The sequence below is a fragment of the Emericellopsis atlantica genome, assembly GCF_019669845.1.
Source record: "Emericellopsis atlantica unplaced genomic scaffold F5Z01scaffold_33, whole genome shotgun sequence".
NCBI classification, from domain to species: Eukaryota; Fungi; Ascomycota; class Sordariomycetes; order Hypocreales; family Bionectriaceae; genus Emericellopsis; species Emericellopsis atlantica.
The window spans coordinates 115675-133303 of NW_025764735.1; the positions used below are offsets into that span (position 1 = coordinate 115675).

Below are 17629 nucleotides of genomic sequence, written 5' to 3' on the forward strand. Positions count from 1 at the left end.
TGAAAGGCGGAAGAGACTCAGCCTGTACTAATGTATGCCATTGGCCAATGCTTGGACAATGTTGTATGCCAATAGATCGGAGCAAATGAACGTAGGTCAGTCAGGCAGCCCGAATATTCAGGTAGGGTGAGAAGGGAAGTGAGTTGGGAGTGAGAGAAAAGGGTTTGGGAGAGCCCAACGACATCAGATCAGCTGGTCGCGGCAAGTGCGAATGGAGGCAGCGATGGATGGGTCCATGTCCTGGGCGACTGGAGCGACTGGAGCGAGCACGCCTGGGTAGGAGATTCGCGCTGCGCTAGGCCGGTAGGCCCCTAAGCCCCTGCTCCAAGTGGCTGCTTAGTGCTGCTGCTGCTGCACGTTTGCCGCTGAGAGATGGTGAATATGCAAGTGCACCCCGGCAGGCTCACAGTATTTGTGCGATTGACACACTGTTTCCTGGCCGCAGGTACGTACCTCTGCTCGGCCCTGCCCACCATCAGCTCCCGTAACTCAACGCCAATAAGCACCACCCACGCAACCTACAGTAAGGAACCAACATACTTCCGGCAGGTCCCAATGTCATCGTTGAGCAATTACCTAGACTGGCATCATCGTAGGCGGCTTCATACAGACTTGGAGTCCGGAACCCAAATAGCACGCTGAAGCTGCTTCACTAGGGTCCTGTAAACTGGCTCAGCGTGAGCACAAAACCCCGACCTGGTAACCTAGGAATAGGAGCTCTCAAAAGCACTGATGCTTATTACGCTACACCCCTTATTATCATTTTTCTCAAGCTACCTACCTAGCTGCACGCTGTGATGGTTACTACATTGTAGTACGCAGTGGGTTTAGAGAAACATGTAATTATTACCGAGACGATTGCCAGTGCATCGTGCCAAATTGAAAAAGAACATGATAGCTTTGGAGCTAAAAAAAGACGATGATGCTGATAGGCGTAGGATTTTGTCATTTGCCACGAGGCCTGCATACTCGAAGCTAATCTGCTGTTGCGGTTATTTCGCAAAAGCTTCGACGCAATCGTCAACATCCTCACCAGTCTCATTGCCCTCGACGGACATAAGTAAAGCTGCTTCTCCTAGACGATCAACATGCCATACACACAGACACGTCAAGATATGTACCAATCTACCTGGTGACTTGCACTTGGAGCGATTGAACATCCTGTCGGCCAACATCACCATCGTCAGGCAAGTGGTGCCACCGTGACGTTGCACAGTGCAGTAGCTTGCATATCGTCAAGTTCTCGAGCATCATGATCAACACAGCAAGCCAACAGATTGAGAAGTACATCGATAAATAAAAGCCTCAACTAAACAAGCAATCAGGTCCAACCCATCCGGCTATCAGGTTATCGAGCTCTGCACAGATCCATGCAGCAGCTGCGCGCGCCGTCAGAGCGTGAGCGCGGCTGATCGATACCTGGCACCAAAAACGCAACGCTGCGTGCATTCAGCCCGGTGAAGAGCGCAATTGGTAGTATATGCATATTAGGTTGTTTCTAATTCTTGTTCAAGATGCAGGGCCCCGGGCTGTATCGAGGGAATATTTACGTCACAAAATGAAGATACTTTGGCTGGCAGCGCGGTCGCTTCATGGCTGATCTGGCCAGCACCAGGACCCGCGGGCTATCGGAGTAAAGGGTCACCAACAGACAAGTGTTTCCTGTTTGGAGCGCTGCAGCCTGCATAATGTGACTCAACAGGAGTAAGCAACCTGCGGCTGGACGTGAAAATCCCAGCTGCTTGCTGCTGGCGGCTTGTCGCGGATGGGACGTCGTGACTTGCGCAACCGGCCGTCGCAAAGTTCCAGCGAGTCGCATGACAGTCGCACCAGCAAGTGAGTCGAGACTCGTGAATTGTCGCCTTGCAAGATTGATTGTGCGTCGGCTGTACCGACAGGATCGCTCTAGTCGTCCCTCACTCAATCATTGAGGCTCCATGTCTTGCACTGAAGCCTGGCAGCACTCTGTCGCGATGGAGGGGCACGCCTGCTCGACCCTGCACCACGAACAAAGATCCTGAACCCACCGCGGGGACTGTGCGCCTAGATCGCTGGCACTGTCCCACACCGACTGGACCTTCCTGTGCCTTTGCTGCAAGAGATGCCTTGAGCCCTTGTCCGCCTCTGGCTAACCCTAGCTTGCTGGCTGGCCCCAAGCACCGTCGTTGACCAACCATTCGCCATCACGGGCGTCCTCTGCATCATGCCACAGCCAACGACGAATTTCTCCCGCGCCTCTGCGACCCTGCTTGCCTGCACTGCTGGCAAGCCGAGCCCAGGCAAGGCAAGGCAGCCGATAAGGAAGATCGATAATAGCGCCAGCCCAGGGCCCAGGCTAAGCAATGGCCCCATACTGCCAAGGGCAAATCATGCCGCAGGACGCCCCCTTGAACACATGCCCAGGCCGACGGCTTCTGGAACACTTAGCGCCAAATGCTCGTCTGGCCCTGTCCGTCTGTGGGCGACCTGAGGAATGTAGTTGGACGTCTTGGTAAAGTGCGACTCCCTGGCGCCCGTAGCGGATCTCGTTTCAAGTCCACACCGCTCACCGCTCCTTAGGTAGATTGAGACTACCCAAGCCAAATGCCACCATGGCAGATGAACAAGCCCTTTCTCTGCGCCACCGTTCAACAACGCCGGCGAATTGCCACAGCAGGCGATGCTGGCTTTGTACCTCTGAGGCCAAGCCGAGCGAAACAGCACAACAGGACAGCAGCACCCACCAGAGTCCATCCTGATGCTGTTGCTGGCTGTGCATGAATGGAGCGTCTGCGGCATAACAACGGGGATAGGCGGCACCCCTGGCTGGCAGCACACTGCGCAGCAACACACCGTTGCAATTGGCTGAGCCGGTGGTACCCACCGGTCACAGGACCTCTCGCCACGCCGTCCTGCCCGAGCTCCGATGCGGACATGAGTTAATGCGGCATGCCCCTCGAGTTCTTGCTGGCGGCTGGCGGCTGGCGAACTGGTGCCGTGCGGTCCATGACTATTATCACTAGTGCGCACGGTGTGCTCGGAAAACACGCGTTGACTGACGTCTGCGGGTCAGAAGCAACCCTCGGCTAATTATTATCGTCAGAAAAGGGGTTTCTTGATTCTTCTGAGAGCGTTGAAGGACAGGAAAAGAGTCCAGAGCCCATGATATAATTGGGGAAGCGCCAGATGCGCCCTCTGTACTCCGGACAGATGAAACTGCAACGGCTTGTTCAAGTGGTCATGCAGACATGTATTATCAGAGCCTTGTTGCTCATCGGCCGCAACCCGGCTACTTTCCGACTCCGGCTGCCTCGTAGGGTCGTAGGGTCGTCATGCGCCTAGCGACCCTGTATTTCAACCGGCAACCTAATTAACCATTGTTAGGACAATAAGGCGTAATGCGCTCCAGTCTCTCGGTCTCAGAGCACAGGTCCGGTGTTGAACGGATCACGTCGACGTGCATAGGCAGGTACTATTCAATATGTGACATCGTCCATTCTATCATCGCCGTCGATTTATAATTGCTTGGTCATTACGATTATTGCCAACCTTTTTGTTGGGTGATTAGCCGCCCAAAATCCGGTCCTACCAGTACACAGCCGCTCTGTGAAGGGTAATCATGGGCCTGCACACTGACGAAGCCAGTATTGAGTATTCCCTAGCCCCATTGGCACATTGATCATATGTTCAATCCACCATGTTGCATAACGGAGCAATAGGGGCTCGGACTGTGGCCGACAAAACATCGCCGTCTGGAGCTGAGGACTTGTCGGTCCGCCAGTACGTCCCTATGCCTGCGCGTTCCTTGACTGCTTGCGAGCCTGTTCTGTCCTAACAATCACTATAATTGAACCGCCCAATGACGCTCAGGACAACGTATAGAAAGGCCAGAGTGCGCTGCGATGACCGCCATCGGAGCGTTTGTCGCCGTCGCGCTGATGCAAGTACCTACAATAGGACGATGGGGGCGCATGTGGACTCGATATCGTAGCATTGGTGTGTCGCGCTGCCGTGCGACGTAGCTCCGACGTACTCATCGTTCCGCTTCTCTTGTGTATTGGAATTGGAAGGTTCCGTAAATACTTATTCACGGACAAGTTACCTCTCAAGGGGCCGCAGGTCGTAGGCTCACCTCGCCTTTGCTCTCTTCCACGTGCGCAGCATTCGCGCTTGACGCTTGATCATGGCGCTTCAAACAAGGCTAGTGGAATCTTGCCTGTTCAAAAGACAAAGCGCGGTAATAATATTACCTCAAGTACCATTATGTCCGTCCAACAAGGCAGCGGCCTGACTTGGGAAAAAACACATTATTAGTCCACCCCAGGCTAATTACTGCTGCAAGTGCCAAGGAGATGGGCGCTTGGCCAGGGTCCCGGTCTCGCTGACGATGAGGTCCGCGCTGGTGCAACGCTTGGACACCATCACTGCCTTCCCCCGGACTTTCCCCAGATCTAATTTGCTTGCCCCAGCCTCCAGGTTGGGTGAGTTGGAACCGAGGCAATCATCGGATTCCACTGTCGGCAGTTTCTGAGAGCGTGCTCCAAATATTTACCGATCAAACAACGTGGATGTTAGACCCCTGAGCGGACTGCCAATGGCTTATTCGCAATGCCGCATGGTCAGTGGTCACGGGGGACATGCCAGAATTCAGACCATTGGAGATGCAGCGAGCCGCGCCTGGCGTTTACGGGGGGGCTTGCCTTGTTGGGGACTGGAGGGTGGTTGGAACTTGGAGGGAGGTTGGATTTGAAATACCAAAAGTCCGAGCTGGGCTCCGACGTTGAGAGGTGGCCCACCCAACATCCAGTGTCACTGCTCGGTTGATAATGGGATTAATAATTGCTCAGTCACGTTCGTCCAACTCCTCTCAGCACAATGCGTGGCAACGATGAACGCAGTACTCAACTCCGTACAACATACGTACAAGAATTGCGATCAAAGCTCGAAGGAAGAGAGCTGGGACCACCCAGCTACGTACGAAGTTCCACCTACTCCGTGAATTCGGTCGAATGACGAGCGAACAGTCTGCCCAGGGTCCACGGAAACCTATTAGCTTCGCTCAGACTGGTGTTATGCAGAGCCACGATGCCGTTTGCGGCACAATGCTCACGAGATGTGAGTGTGCCGACGCCACGCGCACGTCGGAGCTCGGGTTACAAGTTCGTCAACCGCCTTGGTCAACGGCAACAAGCACAAATCGCCTTAATGTTGTCATGGGGCGAAGAGGCTCTGAGTGGTCAGGAATATGGTATCTGATAGAGTGACAGAGTGGCGTCACGTTGCTTGCGACGAACCAAATCTCGGTGAAGGCGTCTGCCTCGAAAATGGAGCGATCAGGCGCGGTCAAATTGCCATGTCACCGAATATAATTGTAATCCAACGGGTAGGGTATCAGGCTCCTCGCACAAAGCAATGATGCCGACTTTTCTACACTCATAATCTGTAGCCTTTTCTTACCTCCCAATTTATTACGCATGTCAAGCCATTCAAGAGGCAGCTCTGTGTCTACAGGGTAGGTCTATTTCTCTGCTCATGACGTAGTCCTTCGAGCTTGTCGCGCTTCCATCTCTCTCCATCTTTCAAGTTCCGAGTCTAATATTCAACATGACAGTGAGAATTCAGGCATCTTGGGAAACGCTGTCTCACAGCCCAATCAATTGACGCCATAGCTGAGCATGGCATGAAAAAGACGCTCGTGTCCGCCGAGACGACCCTGGCCAACGACGTCATTGGCAAGGGACGCTTGGCATTGACGATGACACCCAGTCTTGGGCCGCCGTGAATGGCCTCATGATTGCTGTCGAAAAGGCCTTGAGATTGGGCTCCTGCCTTTTCGTCCCAGAGCTCACCGCTTCCATTCCTCAAGCTCGTTCACCGTGGTTTGCGTGGTGCCATTGAGGGTTGCTACCGCACAACGTCTCGAATCGCCTGTACATCACCGACACTAGCTTCCAGGTTGCCAACCCCCCTGAAGTCAACATCATGAACCTCGTCTTCTTCCTGTCGCTGATCTCCCTCGGAGTGGCTATGCCAAAAAAAGACGACGTGACAGTCGTGACAGTGGCGCCGTCAATTCCATCCGACGAGCCATCGTATAAGGACTTTGACACATTCACATCGGCCATCCTCAATTCCACCAACTACTACCGCGCGCAGCACAATGCGTCCTCTGTCTCATGGAACGACACGCTGCAAGACTTTGCAGACGATTACCTCGACGATAGCTCGTGCAAGATGGAGCACTCTGGCGGCCCCTACGGGGAGAACCTGGCCATCGGCTACAGCAACGCCACAGCAGCCGTGGAGGCCTGGGGCGACGAGAGAGAAGACTACAATTTCAAAAAGGGAAAGTTCGACAAGTCCACCGGTCACTTTACGCAGCTCGTCTGGAAGGACACCGATAGTGTGGGCTGCGGGCGGAAATTATGCAAAGAGGATGACGAGGGGGCGGATATTCCTGGATGGTACGTTGTGTGTGAGTATTGGCCTCGGGGAAATGTGGAGGGCGAATTTGAGGACGAGGTCGTCAAGGGTGAGTATGATGATGGCGCACTGATGAGCACGGTCAATTGTGTTGTCATGGGCGCATTGGGGCTTGGAGCCACCTTGATGAATCTTATGTGATTATGACATTATGAATCTGCACTTGAGCGTTTTGGATACTTTGAATATTTTCGAGAGTTGGTTATGGAATGTGCCGCATCTGTTGATCCAAGGCATCAGTGAGCTTGTCGAGGAGAGTTTCGTGGAGGCGTAGTGCTCAGCAGAGATGCGGTTACAAGTGAGCTTGTCAAAAGCATCCATATCACTGTTCGTGGTGGAGGCTAGACCACTGTAGACACGCTCCTTGCTGGCTATGTTGTACTCTTTGATCACAAGCGACCACGAGTACAAGGCAGCAGACCGCTGCAGAAGAGCACCACCGAACCCGACATGGCAAGCATCAATCTGTCTCGGGCATCACGCCCGATGCGGTGATGCTCCCTGAAACGGACATGTTCGAGGCGATGTAGACGGGCAGGCTCTTGCTCAACGCCAGTCAGAACCATGCTACCATATACGAGCAGAAAGAGATCACAAGATTCAACTTGATGGGTCATTGTTTAACAGCTTCATAAAGGCGCCCACATATCCCTTCAGCTTGGCAGCTTTCCGCAATGGTAGACAGACGCCTTGGCAACGAGCCGTGGCCCGTATGCCGCTGTGGAGCAGATCTGTCGAAAAATCGGTTACAAAGCGTATGAAACATCAGCCTGGAAACGACGTTTATACATCACATGTGAGTCTCTCTGGACGCAACGTTGATCTTCTCGACGGACACGAAAGTGTGATGTGAACAATGCGAGACATTGAGGCTCAACTGGGAAGGAAACATTGCCCATGAGCGGCAGGTCGAAAAGTCCAGTCGCACCCTGGCCGCGCGATCTTGTCAGTGTCACCGGTTCGCGGATTACTGCTTTTGGCCTGAAAAAAGCCGAGTCGTATCATCGCCTCAGGCCTCTTGAGGGGATGTCCGTTGCGGCATGAGGCGTCAGTGCGGGCAATCGGGCATATATGCACGGCAATGTTGTCGAAGCCGAGGAGATCAGGTTTAGAGTTATTTTTATCGGGTGAGCCTTATTTTCCAACCCAAAATTATGGTCACTGTTGGCCGACGTAAGACACGAGGCGTGCGGCAGAGCCTTACTCCATTGCACACGGGCACTGTAGCTATTGCATGAAATGGACGGACATGAAATCTCTACGGCAGAAACTCTATCTTTCTTGTCGCGCAGTTCTGCTCATTCTTTATCATGAACGTGCGTCCAGCACGCGGCCTGTCCATTATGGAGCGTCCTCAACTCCAGTAGCGTCGTCTCCGTTAAAGCGGCTCTCGAAGAGCCCCACATATGCCCGGCTCACACGGCATCTCCCACCCACATCCCTCTGGACCTTCAACTTCGACAGCGCGAGAAGACACGAGGTCTCGGGCGCTGCTTGCCGCTTTTGCACCCGATGACGAATGGCCCGAAACCTTCTGTGATGTTTTTCTTCTTGGGACGGACTGGGCCTTCAGTCCTTCTCCAATCTTCACCACCCGCTTCATCGCTACTTGTCCATCCGCGAGAAGAACCAGGGAGCTCTGTATCGTTTTGCAGCCACTCACTTCTGCAGCTCGATTAACTGATTGCTTCCCAAAGAACATTCTTACTTAATTTTACCCCAGGGCTTGCTCACCCGTACATGTAGCGCCGACTGCGGAGGTGTCCAAGGCTTGTTCACGCGACTCGTCACAAAAGCCCGTCGTCGATTCGACGCCCTCACAACCGGCCGCTTCGTTTTGCTCGACTTTTACTTCCGAAATAACTTTCATATATGCCTTTGAGACGACCCGTCACCGCACAATCCGTCCTCGACTGAGGCCCCTGCCCCCCTTCAGCCGCACGACGTACTCGCGCAATCATGGCTTGGCATCACCTCGACATCACGGACTCTCACCTGGTCTACGCCATTCTGGGCGGCTTCACGACCTTGTTCATGCTTTGCTCCTCCTTCATCAAGGAGCGCATGTACATTGGTGAGGCTACCGTGGCCACCCTCGCTGGTGTCATCTTTGGCCCGCATTGTGCCAACCTTATCGACCCCAACAGCTGGGGATCCACCGATATCGTAACCATCGAATTCTCGCGAATCGTTCTCGTGGTGCAATGTTTCGCCATCGGTGTCGAGCTGCCAAAGTACTACATGGAGAAGCATTGGCGATCCGTGGTGTATCTGCTCGTTCCAGTCATGACCTTTGGCTGGCTGATCACCAGCCTGTTCATCTGGTGGATGATAGTCCCGTTCAATTGGCTTGACAGTCTGGTCGTTGCGGCCTGCGTCACTGCCACCGACCCAGTATTGGCTTCATCCGTTGTTGGTAAGGGCAAGTTCGCCAAGCGCGTGCCGAAGCATCTGAGAGATCTTTTGTCTGCCGAATCTGGCTGCAACGACGGCATGGCGTTCCCGTTTGTGTACCTCTCTTTGTACTTGATTCAGTACAACAGGAGCGCTTCCGACGTCAGCTTTCATTTCGTGGTATATGTCATCTTGTACGAGTGCGTGTTTGGCACGGTGTATGGCTTCCTCATTGGCTACATTGCCCGCCATGGTATCAGATACGCCGAAAGGCACGACATGATTGATCGCGAGAGTTTTCTTGTCTTCTACTTCGTCGTGGCGCTCTTCTGCGCTGGCACTGGCAGTATCCTTGGATTGGACGACTTGCTAGTCGGTTTTGCAGCTGGTGTCGGTTTCTCAAACGACGGGTGGTTCCTGGAGAAGACGGAGGAGTCGCATGTATCCAACGTCATCGATCTTCTGCTCAACTTGACGTACTTTGTGTACCTTGGCACCATTATCCCCTGGGAGCAGTACAACAGCGGTGTCGAGGGCCTGTACGTCTGGCGCCTGGTGGTCATCGCCATCTTTGTCATATTCTTCAGACGGATACCGGCCATGTTGGCGTTGAAACCATTGATACCGGACATCAGAACGTGGCGAGAGGCCCTCTTCGCAGGACACTTTGGCCCTATTGGTGTTGGAGCCATCTTCGTCGCGATCCTCGCACGAGCCGAGTTGGAGCATGAGGAACCAGTGCCGCTAGCTGTTCTGCCGGACTCATCCGCCCCCGAGTTCAAACTGATCTACCTGGTATGGCCCATCGTCACTTTTATCGTCATTTCTTCGATTATTGTGCACGGTTCCTCGATCGCTGTCTTCACCCTGGGCAAGCGCATCAATACTCTGTCCTTGACAATGTCCTACACTGCCGCCCCAGACGATGGTCCGTCTTGGATGAACCGCCTCCCTCGGATATCCTCCACCTCTCGCTCACAAGCCAAAATGTCCGAAGGTTCCATGGAGAAGGAGCCGGAGTTCCCTGCCGACACTTTGGCGCCTCCTGGCGGTTTTCTGCGACGTCGGAAAGAGGATGATGACTCAAGGCGTGGGAGCCGTGCATCTTCTTTGGCCTCGAGAAGGCGCAAATCGAGGAAAAGCGATGCGGGTGGCCCCATCTCGCAATCTGCCATTTACCCCAGTCGTGAAGGCTCGGGGATGATGAGCCCCACGAGCCCCGAAGGAGCCCTGTCACCTGATGTCGAGACACCCACGGGAGACAATGACTTGAACGCTGTGGCGGCCATTGATAGCCTCAAGGAGAAGGGTGCGCGTATGCCTGAAGAGGGCCATGAAGCTTCCCGGCACACACAACGACCTCGCCAAATTGAGGTGTATGAGGAAGGGCGTGAAATGGTGTTTGAGGATCAGGACGGCGAAGTCCTCGACGTGCAGCCGAGTGGCCGTGGTGAAGGCCAGGAGCGCGACGACAACGAGCTGCCTGCACCGGTAACGCAGACACCATCCCGGCCATGGACGTTAGGCAACATCAAGCGAAACATCAGCACGTTCTATACCACAGAAATGGAAAAGCGCAAGAGCAAGGAGGCTTCGTCCCGGCGCCACGAGCCTGCACGGGCCTACCAATTCGGCAATACGGTATGTTAATCATGAGCGCGTTGCGGTGCAATCACTAATCTCCACAGATCATTGTCGAGGATGAAGATGGTGAAGTCGTCAAGACCTACCAGATCCCCGCTGAGAAGGCCGAAGGGCAGTCTGACCGGCTCAATGCTAGTCTTAAGTATGTTGGGCTCGGTGGTCTAGCCTCGAGACAGCAACCGGCGTCTACTGCGGCAGGCGCTGATGCGGGCGAGAGCTCTACAGCCGCACAGAGTCGGCCTGCCGCTCGTGGATGGACCAGCTTCCTAGGCACGGGCAAGACGCCCGCAGCTGAGGAGCAAGGCAATCCCGTGGACGACGACAAGAAGATCCGCTTCACGATTGGTGGTGAGGGCCGACGCATGACCAAAGAGGACTTTATTGCCGAGATACAGAAGCTCGATGCTAGCACACGGAAGCAGGTTGTCGAGGATTCGAATGCACCCCGAAAGCTCAAAACTATTGCCAGACAAGACCCGGCGCTCGTCCCACCGATTGTCGAACATCGACCCAGTGACGAGGAGCATGCGCAAGGTTCCTCCTCCTCATCGACGGCGAATAAGGCAACGCCGTCTGATGACAATGTTGAGACGGCAGCGGAAAGGAGAAGGCGGCTCGCGGTGCTCGCCACGCAAGGGGACGATGAGGACGATGACGATTACGGCGAAACACCAGCCGAAAGGAGGCGGCGACAGGCTGCGCTGGGAACAACGGAGGACGACAGTGATGAAGAAGGAGCCAGTGCTGCACAGAACACGAGGATCCGGTTTGCGGAACCCGAGAGAGGGAGAAGGTGATTCATCTACATATCGCAAGCGGTACATATTTCAATTGAACAGCGCCTACATCATTGAGTCTTTTACTTTGCGTGTGAGCTCACGCCTTCTGCAACGTGCCCATGGTATGCGGGATGACGGACAGGGGACCTTCGTCCACGCGCCTCTCAAGGTCTACGGCGCGCCAGCTGCCCACGCTGAGAATGGATGAGCGTGTGGAGCGACACATTGAGCAAGATCCCATGAAGAATGTCCAGAAGAAGTTGGAGAAGCCTGCGCCTGTCAGCTGTGGTCCTTGCTTGCTGTGTGTGGTCCTGTAATGCAACGCAAGAGGGGGATGTCCTTACGCTGATACGCGGGCACCAAGAGGCCCTCCTCCGCCTTGACGTGCTCGTACACGTACCACCGGCCACCGGGCTTGAGATACTCATACAGTAGGCGTATGTTCTTGTCCGGCTCGGGGATGCTGCACAGGCACTGGACCGTCACGATGCAGTCCACACTCCCCGGCTGCATGTCCGCCTTGGCCTGGAGATCCTCGATGCCGTACGGCAGGACCTCGTAGCGACCCTGCATACCCAGCTCATCGACCTTTCGTCGCAGGGCCGCGGCCGAGATGGGATTCGGCTCCACGCCGTAGACTTTTGTCGCCTTGCCCGATGAGGCGGTGACTTGGGCGAGGACGTCCATCCACATGCCGCTGCCGGCCCCAATCTCAAGCACGGTCCCCTCGACGGGGTGCTGGACGGTCTGGCAGATGTCGCCCTGGCGGACGCGGCCCTCGAGCAGAGGCCTGACCCACGCCTCGGCGCCCTCCTTGGACACGGGGCCCATGTACACCCAAAAGTTGCCGAACCAGGCCTCGTTGAACTTGTCCCAGCTGGTGAGGGTGGCCAAGTCGAGTGCGAGCAGGAGCTTGACGACAGTGACGAGGCCGTAGTAGAGCGAGATGGACATGAGCATCCATGGGAAGACGAGCTGGAGGAGGAGTTCGCGGAACGTCATTGTGGGGGGAGCGGCTATGTCCAGGTCACAAGACAATGGATATGAGATGGACTGTTCTGTGGATGAGGGAAGGAAAGGGAAGGAATGAAAGGTTGCGAGCGGAGGTGTGAGAGGAGAAATAGCTGCGATTTCTGATGATGATAGATGTGGGAATACCGGGCGTTGTGAGCCGTGTACGGATAAGTACATAGTGTGTGTGGGTACTCCTCAGCTGCCATACTCTCTCTCATGTGATCTAGGTAAGGTACGGAGATAGATCACTACGGGCTTGCAGAGCAGAGCTACAGTTTCCTCATTTGTCATGCCGAACAATGGCCTTGAGCCCATCAAATCCTCGTGCACGGATAAAGTCTCTCACGCGCGCATACCAGAACGCCAGCTCCTCGTCGTGACCCGCGCCCTCTGCGTAATATGAGGCGACCGTCTGCAATGGCATGGCGGCAGACGTGGCGCCGAAGAGTCGGAAGCGCTCAGAGACGAGATACTCTATGCTCCTCAATATCCACGTGGCGAGCCGGTCTGTTTCGTCGCTACTGCTCTCGGCAAGGGCTTTGTGCAGCACGGAACCGCTCAGGAGGACGGGCATCTTGGCGAGAAGATGCCGCAGGCCTTCGAGGGCAAGGAGGCGAAATGTCCAGATGAGCACGAAGAGGTTGGCCACGGTGATGCTGGGAAATGCGAATGGCGTGGACGCGTCCAGTGTACTGGTGACCTGGAGCCACTCCGAAACATCCTCGTCCTTTCTAGCCTTTTCTTCGAGCGAGGCTAACCGGCGAATGTGCTCTGACAGCTGCTCGAGCATACGGGTGACCGCTGATGCGTCTTGGTCAGCTGCCTGAGGAGTAAGCTCGTCGACCTGGCGCAGCAGGCAGGGAAGGCTAAATGCGCTATTCATGACCATCTGAATGTGGGTTGGTCCGATGACCGTGAACGGGACGGTGATCCAGGGTTCCACCGCCATGACAAAGTACTGCCTCAACTGGAGCGCGGCGGTCATCTGGGGTGGTCAGTGATGGGTGCGCAGAGGGGGGCAGTTTTGGAAGTGTACCAAGGCAGGCCTGAAGCCAATGTACAAAGCGTGAGGAAGTCCTTGGACGTAATACGCAGGCTCTTGATGGAACAAGAGATCACGAGCGCCACGTAGATGGATGACTGCACCGTATTCTGACGTTGGAAGCATCATCTGAAAGGTGTCAGCCTCGTCAACGGATGGATACATGCACTTTGGGTCTCCTACCTCGGAGACGAGAAGACACATGACGGATGCCAGGATCACGTCGAACTCGTCTGCTCGCATCTGACCGAGTCCACGGTTGAGAGCACACACAGCCTCTCTCTGGGCCTCTAGTGCTTGGCCAACAGGCGCCCTCCCAGCGTCACCGCGAGACGCAATGGAGACGCCGAGTGCCTTGATGGCGGGTAGCAGATACGTCTCGGCAGCCGGGCAGCGCGCAAGATCGGGCATGACCTGCACCCAAGCGCCGCAGATGGTCTCGGCCGAGATCAGCCCTTTGCATGCTGGGGCGCTGTCGGGGCTGAAGTTCTGCACGACGAGCGAGATGATGTCCAGAAACGGCCAGCTCAGCGGCCTCGATATCGGCACTGGCGCAGCTATGTGGTGGGAACTACTAGTCTCCTGTGAACGAGCAATTTGAGCTGCTACTTGTTTCGGAGGGGATGGTGTCTTTTTGCTGGGCTTGGATCTGGCCTTGGTGACAGTGTTGGTACGTCCAGGGGGGCCGCCGACTAAGGGCGGTCGAAAGATGAGATCATGCTGATAGCCAGCGCAGTCCCGTTTGCGGATCTCGCATTGCGTACAAGCGGGTTTCTTCCCGTCGCACTGAATGGCAATTCTTTAGCAGGCGTCCAAGCGACCACGCCTGATGGACGGTGGGACCTACGGCGAGTTTGCGTGCCCTGCAGGTGTGGCACGTTGTGAGCTGTCGGATCTTCATGGACGGTGCTTCTCAGGTGATGCTTTGGGCAACAACACCCGGGCCATTCGGTTGCAGCAACGGGCTGGACATGTTCAAGGGGATGGGCGACATACGTGAGGTGGTGGCAGTGAGCTGAGATCACTGAGACGTACGTCGAATGACCGGTGCTCGGATGGCCTGAAGCTTTGAAGTAAAAAATCAAGCTAGTCTCGATTTGGCGACTATTTCCGCCAAGACTCGTCGGCACGTGGACACAGTTGAAGTCTTCAATGTACATAAAGAATCGGAGCCCAGATTGTAACATAATGTTGAATGAACTTTAGTTCAACCCGCCCGCCAGAGTCGACAATTTTTGATCGACTGATCCCAGGCTTGGTTTCCAAAACCTGTGTGCACCGAGGTGCCCAGCACGACGAATAGGGTAGGTCAGCACTGAACAGCGAAATGCTACTAATGTTAGCCTCCCGGAGTACCGGGTAGCCGATGATACACCTGACAGGCGGAGTTGCGGGTAGCGCCAGATCCGGACGTTGCATGAAAGAAGCGACGAACATGTTCTGGCCATCATTCATGCGTCGCCACCCCACGCCCGCCCTTCTCTCCTAGGAACAGAATGCTCTGCGATGCAAAAGTCTAAAGATACATATCCAGTGGCCCAGTGCTAGCCTGCTAGTCTAGTGTGTCCGGGGCTGGCGGCTCCCCGTACTCTTTGACGTGGCTGAGACCGAGATGAAATCGAACCGCCGACTTGGCGGGTTTCAGGGGTAATTGAGACGTGAGACGCTGCCGCCCCCGCCCCCCCGGTCGTTATGGGGCATTAACTGTAAGTTCTACGAGGGTGACAGGCGGGTCATGACTTGGTCTGGCCTGGATTTGAGACGAGGCTGGCCCTTTTGCATGGGCAGCCTGTCGATATGCTTGTGCACAGCGCACTTCCATAAAGTTCCCATCATGGTATAGCAGCCCTGGTTGGGCTCTGGCATTAAAAGCACCAGGGGCTCTGCGTCAGTTCAACGGCTAGACTATATTCCTGCATGTAAACCCCTGTCCACTGCCGCAAAACCTCACCTCCTGCATGCGCCTCGCCTGTTTGGCAGCCTGGATGAAGAGGCTCTATATGCATGTAGTAGTATCTCAGATCTGTGTCACTCTCCCAGCCTTCCTCATCGAGTGGATGGGAAACTCACCGTGGACCAGGGGTAGACCCGCAGAGGTTAAAACCGCCCATGATCACCATTCTCCAACTCCGATCGTCAAGTAGTAGTATGGCTCGACCCTGGTCAAGTGTATCATATAGCTTCGTCCCTTCTGCGCGCAATGACCGTAATTACGTCTTAGTTGCCAGATAGTAAGATCCGGGGCTGGAAATCACAGCATTGCCAGCTTGACCTGATATGACCCAGGCGTCCTGGCCACCCCGGTGAGTAGGCGACAGAATTAATGCCCAGCGCGTGTGCCATGGCCGGTCATTAAGACCTGGCATATAACTGAATGCTGGGTCCGACTGTCCATCTCAAACACCATCGTGCCCATTGTGAGGCAGAGAAGCCTCTAGGGTCCATGCTGAAGCCAGTGTATCTCCCAATCCCCCGACACGGAAACTTCGCATCCGGCGTCTCGTTCCGTTTCCTCTGTTTTGCCCAGCCTCGGGACTCGTTTGGCCCAGGCTGCAACTTTGACACACTTGGACATCTCGTGCAGGCAAGTGTGTCTAGACGGCGTTTGTTGAGACGCACACGTTTCTAAAGGTCCACACAACACAAGCCCCTGTCTGGCGGCCCTGTGGAGGAGAGACCCTTTGGAGAACGAGATTTCAGAGCTTATATCTATGGCCATGGGGAACGCTTTGTTTTTTCTCGTTTGGCTTTGGTTCTTGGTCTTTCTATCAAACTAATACCCCTTCGCTTTCCTCTTTCCACGATTGTCTTTCGTCGTGCGCATCAGCAGCTGGCTGCTCCCTCCTCTATACTCGACCATTAATACACACACCTTCGACTCACGATATCATCACGGCCTTGATACCCAAGAGAAGAACGAGCATTACCGGTTACAGCATCTGTTCACTGTTTCACGTACTTTGTCTGGACTAGCCCTCCCTAATATCAACCAACGCGCAACGCCGGTCGTTGTCAACAGCTCACAATGTCACAAAATCACGTCGAGCTTGCACAAGTCATGTACACGCCGGTGCCATCAATGGGCAGCACCCGGCCATCGTCGGGCAAGCATCGCAAGTCCCTCTCCACGGGCGGCGGTCGGGCCTGGAGCGATAGCGAGGTTAGTCCGCCCATCCATCCCCAGCCACGGCCAACCAAATGCAGAGCACCCCACTGACCGAGCTTTGCAGGAGTCGTATCTGCTCCAGACGCGCAGTCAAAAGATGCCGTACAAGCACATTGCCGCCCACCTCAACAAGACCGAGCTGGCCTGCCGGCTGCACTACCACCAGATCTGCCACGGGACCAACCGCCGGAAGCGCAACCTGTCGACCTCGTCCGTGCAGACCGACTACTCACACCTCCTGCGCGAGAACTCCTCGGAGCCTGTCTCGAGGATGAGCCCCGCGAGCGCCAGCTCGTCCGGGTCCGTCCGCCTCCCCAGCATCATGGACCAGGAGAAGCTCCCGTCGCTGCTGCCCAAGCCCAGCAGCAACGATGCGTCACTCTTCATGGGCTACCCGGCCGGGCAGCGCATGCTCCCAGCCTTTGAGCACCCCAACATGTCGTCGTCGTCCAGCAGCCAGAGCCTCTTCAAGCTCAACACCAACCTGCCCTCGGTGACGGCGGCCCCGTCCCACTCCGCGTCGCACGTCGACCTCACGCGTCTGCACGCCATCTACGCCGCGCACAGGAACACATTCTGGGCCGCCATCGCCCACGAGTACGGCGCCAGCGCGTCGCCCGCCAGCCTCGAGACGGCCTGGCGGACGGGCCGCTGCTGCCCCAAGAGCAGCGCCCACCACCAGGGCGCGAGCCCGATGATGACGCCCAACGCAAGCCCCGTCAGCGAGGCGAGGGATACCTTCTCCACCATGTCAGAGCGATGCGCCTGGGACAGGGACATGATCCGGCGGATGGACTGCAGCTGATTCATCTGCTCCCCCACTTGTGTTTCTTTGAACTTTTATCTAAAGCGATTTTGGGGCGGCCTATCTTGGGGTGGAGGGCCTGGCCTGGGCAAGCGGGAAATGTGACACAAACATGGCGCCAAATGGAGAAGGTGGATAGCAGGTAGTGTTTGTAATGATTGTAAAGCTATAAAAATGTTCTTCAGAAACTTGGGCTGCTCGCGCCGTATTTACAACTGCCGATGCATGTTCGACGCAGGCCTGAGACGTAGAACGTCAGGGATGTTTGGTCGCTGGTGACCCCTGGGGTTAAGGTGTAGTGTTTGTCTATAAGCATATGGTGT

General features: G+C 55.4%; 6 protein-coding genes across 6 annotated transcripts; 4 read left to right on the plus strand and 2 right to left on the minus strand.

Moving 5' to 3' along the window:
* The first annotated feature begins 4345 nt into the window (after positions 1 to 4345).
* F5Z01DRAFT_347019 (uncharacterized protein) lies at positions 4346 to 5724 on the plus strand. Its single transcript, XM_046259240.1, has 5 exons — positions 4346 to 4766; positions 4827 to 4953; positions 5004 to 5138; positions 5247 to 5451; positions 5591 to 5724. The coding sequence occupies exons 1-4, from the start codon at positions 4588 to 4590 to the stop codon at positions 5346 to 5348; spliced, it is 543 nt and encodes a 180-aa protein (XP_046114660.1). The 5' UTR covers positions 4346 to 4587; the 3' UTR covers positions 5349 to 5451; positions 5591 to 5724.
* A 282-nt stretch (positions 5725 to 6006) lies between these two features.
* Positions 6007 to 6603, plus strand: F5Z01DRAFT_628933 (CAP domain-containing protein; the record flags this gene model as incomplete). The annotated part of the gene is made up of 1 exon (XM_046261630.1): positions 6007 to 6603. One exon carries the CDS (start codon positions 6007 to 6009, stop codon positions 6601 to 6603), a length of 597 nt encoding a protein of 198 aa, XP_046114661.1.
* A 1690-nt stretch (positions 6604 to 8293) lies between these two features.
* Positions 8294 to 11428, plus strand: F5Z01DRAFT_347138 (putative Na+/H+ antiporter CNH1). The gene is made up of 2 exons (XM_046259241.1): positions 8294 to 10497; positions 10545 to 11428. Exons 1-2 carry the CDS (start codon positions 8422 to 8424, stop codon positions 11295 to 11297), a joined length of 2829 nt encoding a protein of 942 aa, XP_046114662.1. The 5' UTR covers positions 8294 to 8421; the 3' UTR covers positions 11298 to 11428.
* F5Z01DRAFT_677560 (S-adenosyl-L-methionine-dependent methyltransferase) lies at positions 11377 to 12281 on the minus strand (the record flags this gene model as incomplete). Its single annotated transcript, XM_046265366.1, has 2 exons — positions 11377 to 11549; positions 11624 to 12281. The coding sequence occupies 2 exons, from the start codon at positions 12279 to 12281 to the stop codon at positions 11377 to 11379; spliced, it is 831 nt and encodes a 276-aa protein (XP_046114663.1).
* Positions 12282 to 12573: 292 nt separating this feature from the next.
* On the minus strand, positions 12574 to 14236 carry F5Z01DRAFT_677561 (uncharacterized protein; the record flags this gene model as incomplete). The annotated part of the gene is made up of 4 exons (XM_046265367.1): positions 12574 to 13278; positions 13330 to 13464; positions 13519 to 14121; positions 14183 to 14236. 4 exons carry the CDS (start codon positions 14234 to 14236, stop codon positions 12574 to 12576), a joined length of 1497 nt encoding a protein of 498 aa, XP_046114664.1.
* Positions 14237 to 16162: 1926 nt separating this feature from the next.
* F5Z01DRAFT_347524 (uncharacterized protein) lies at positions 16163 to 17578 on the plus strand. The gene is made up of 2 exons (XM_046259246.1): positions 16163 to 16495; positions 16566 to 17578. Exons 1-2 carry the CDS (start codon positions 16361 to 16363, stop codon positions 17304 to 17306), a joined length of 876 nt encoding a protein of 291 aa, XP_046114665.1. The 5' UTR covers positions 16163 to 16360; the 3' UTR covers positions 17307 to 17578.
* Positions 17579 to 17629: the final 51 nt, after the last annotated feature.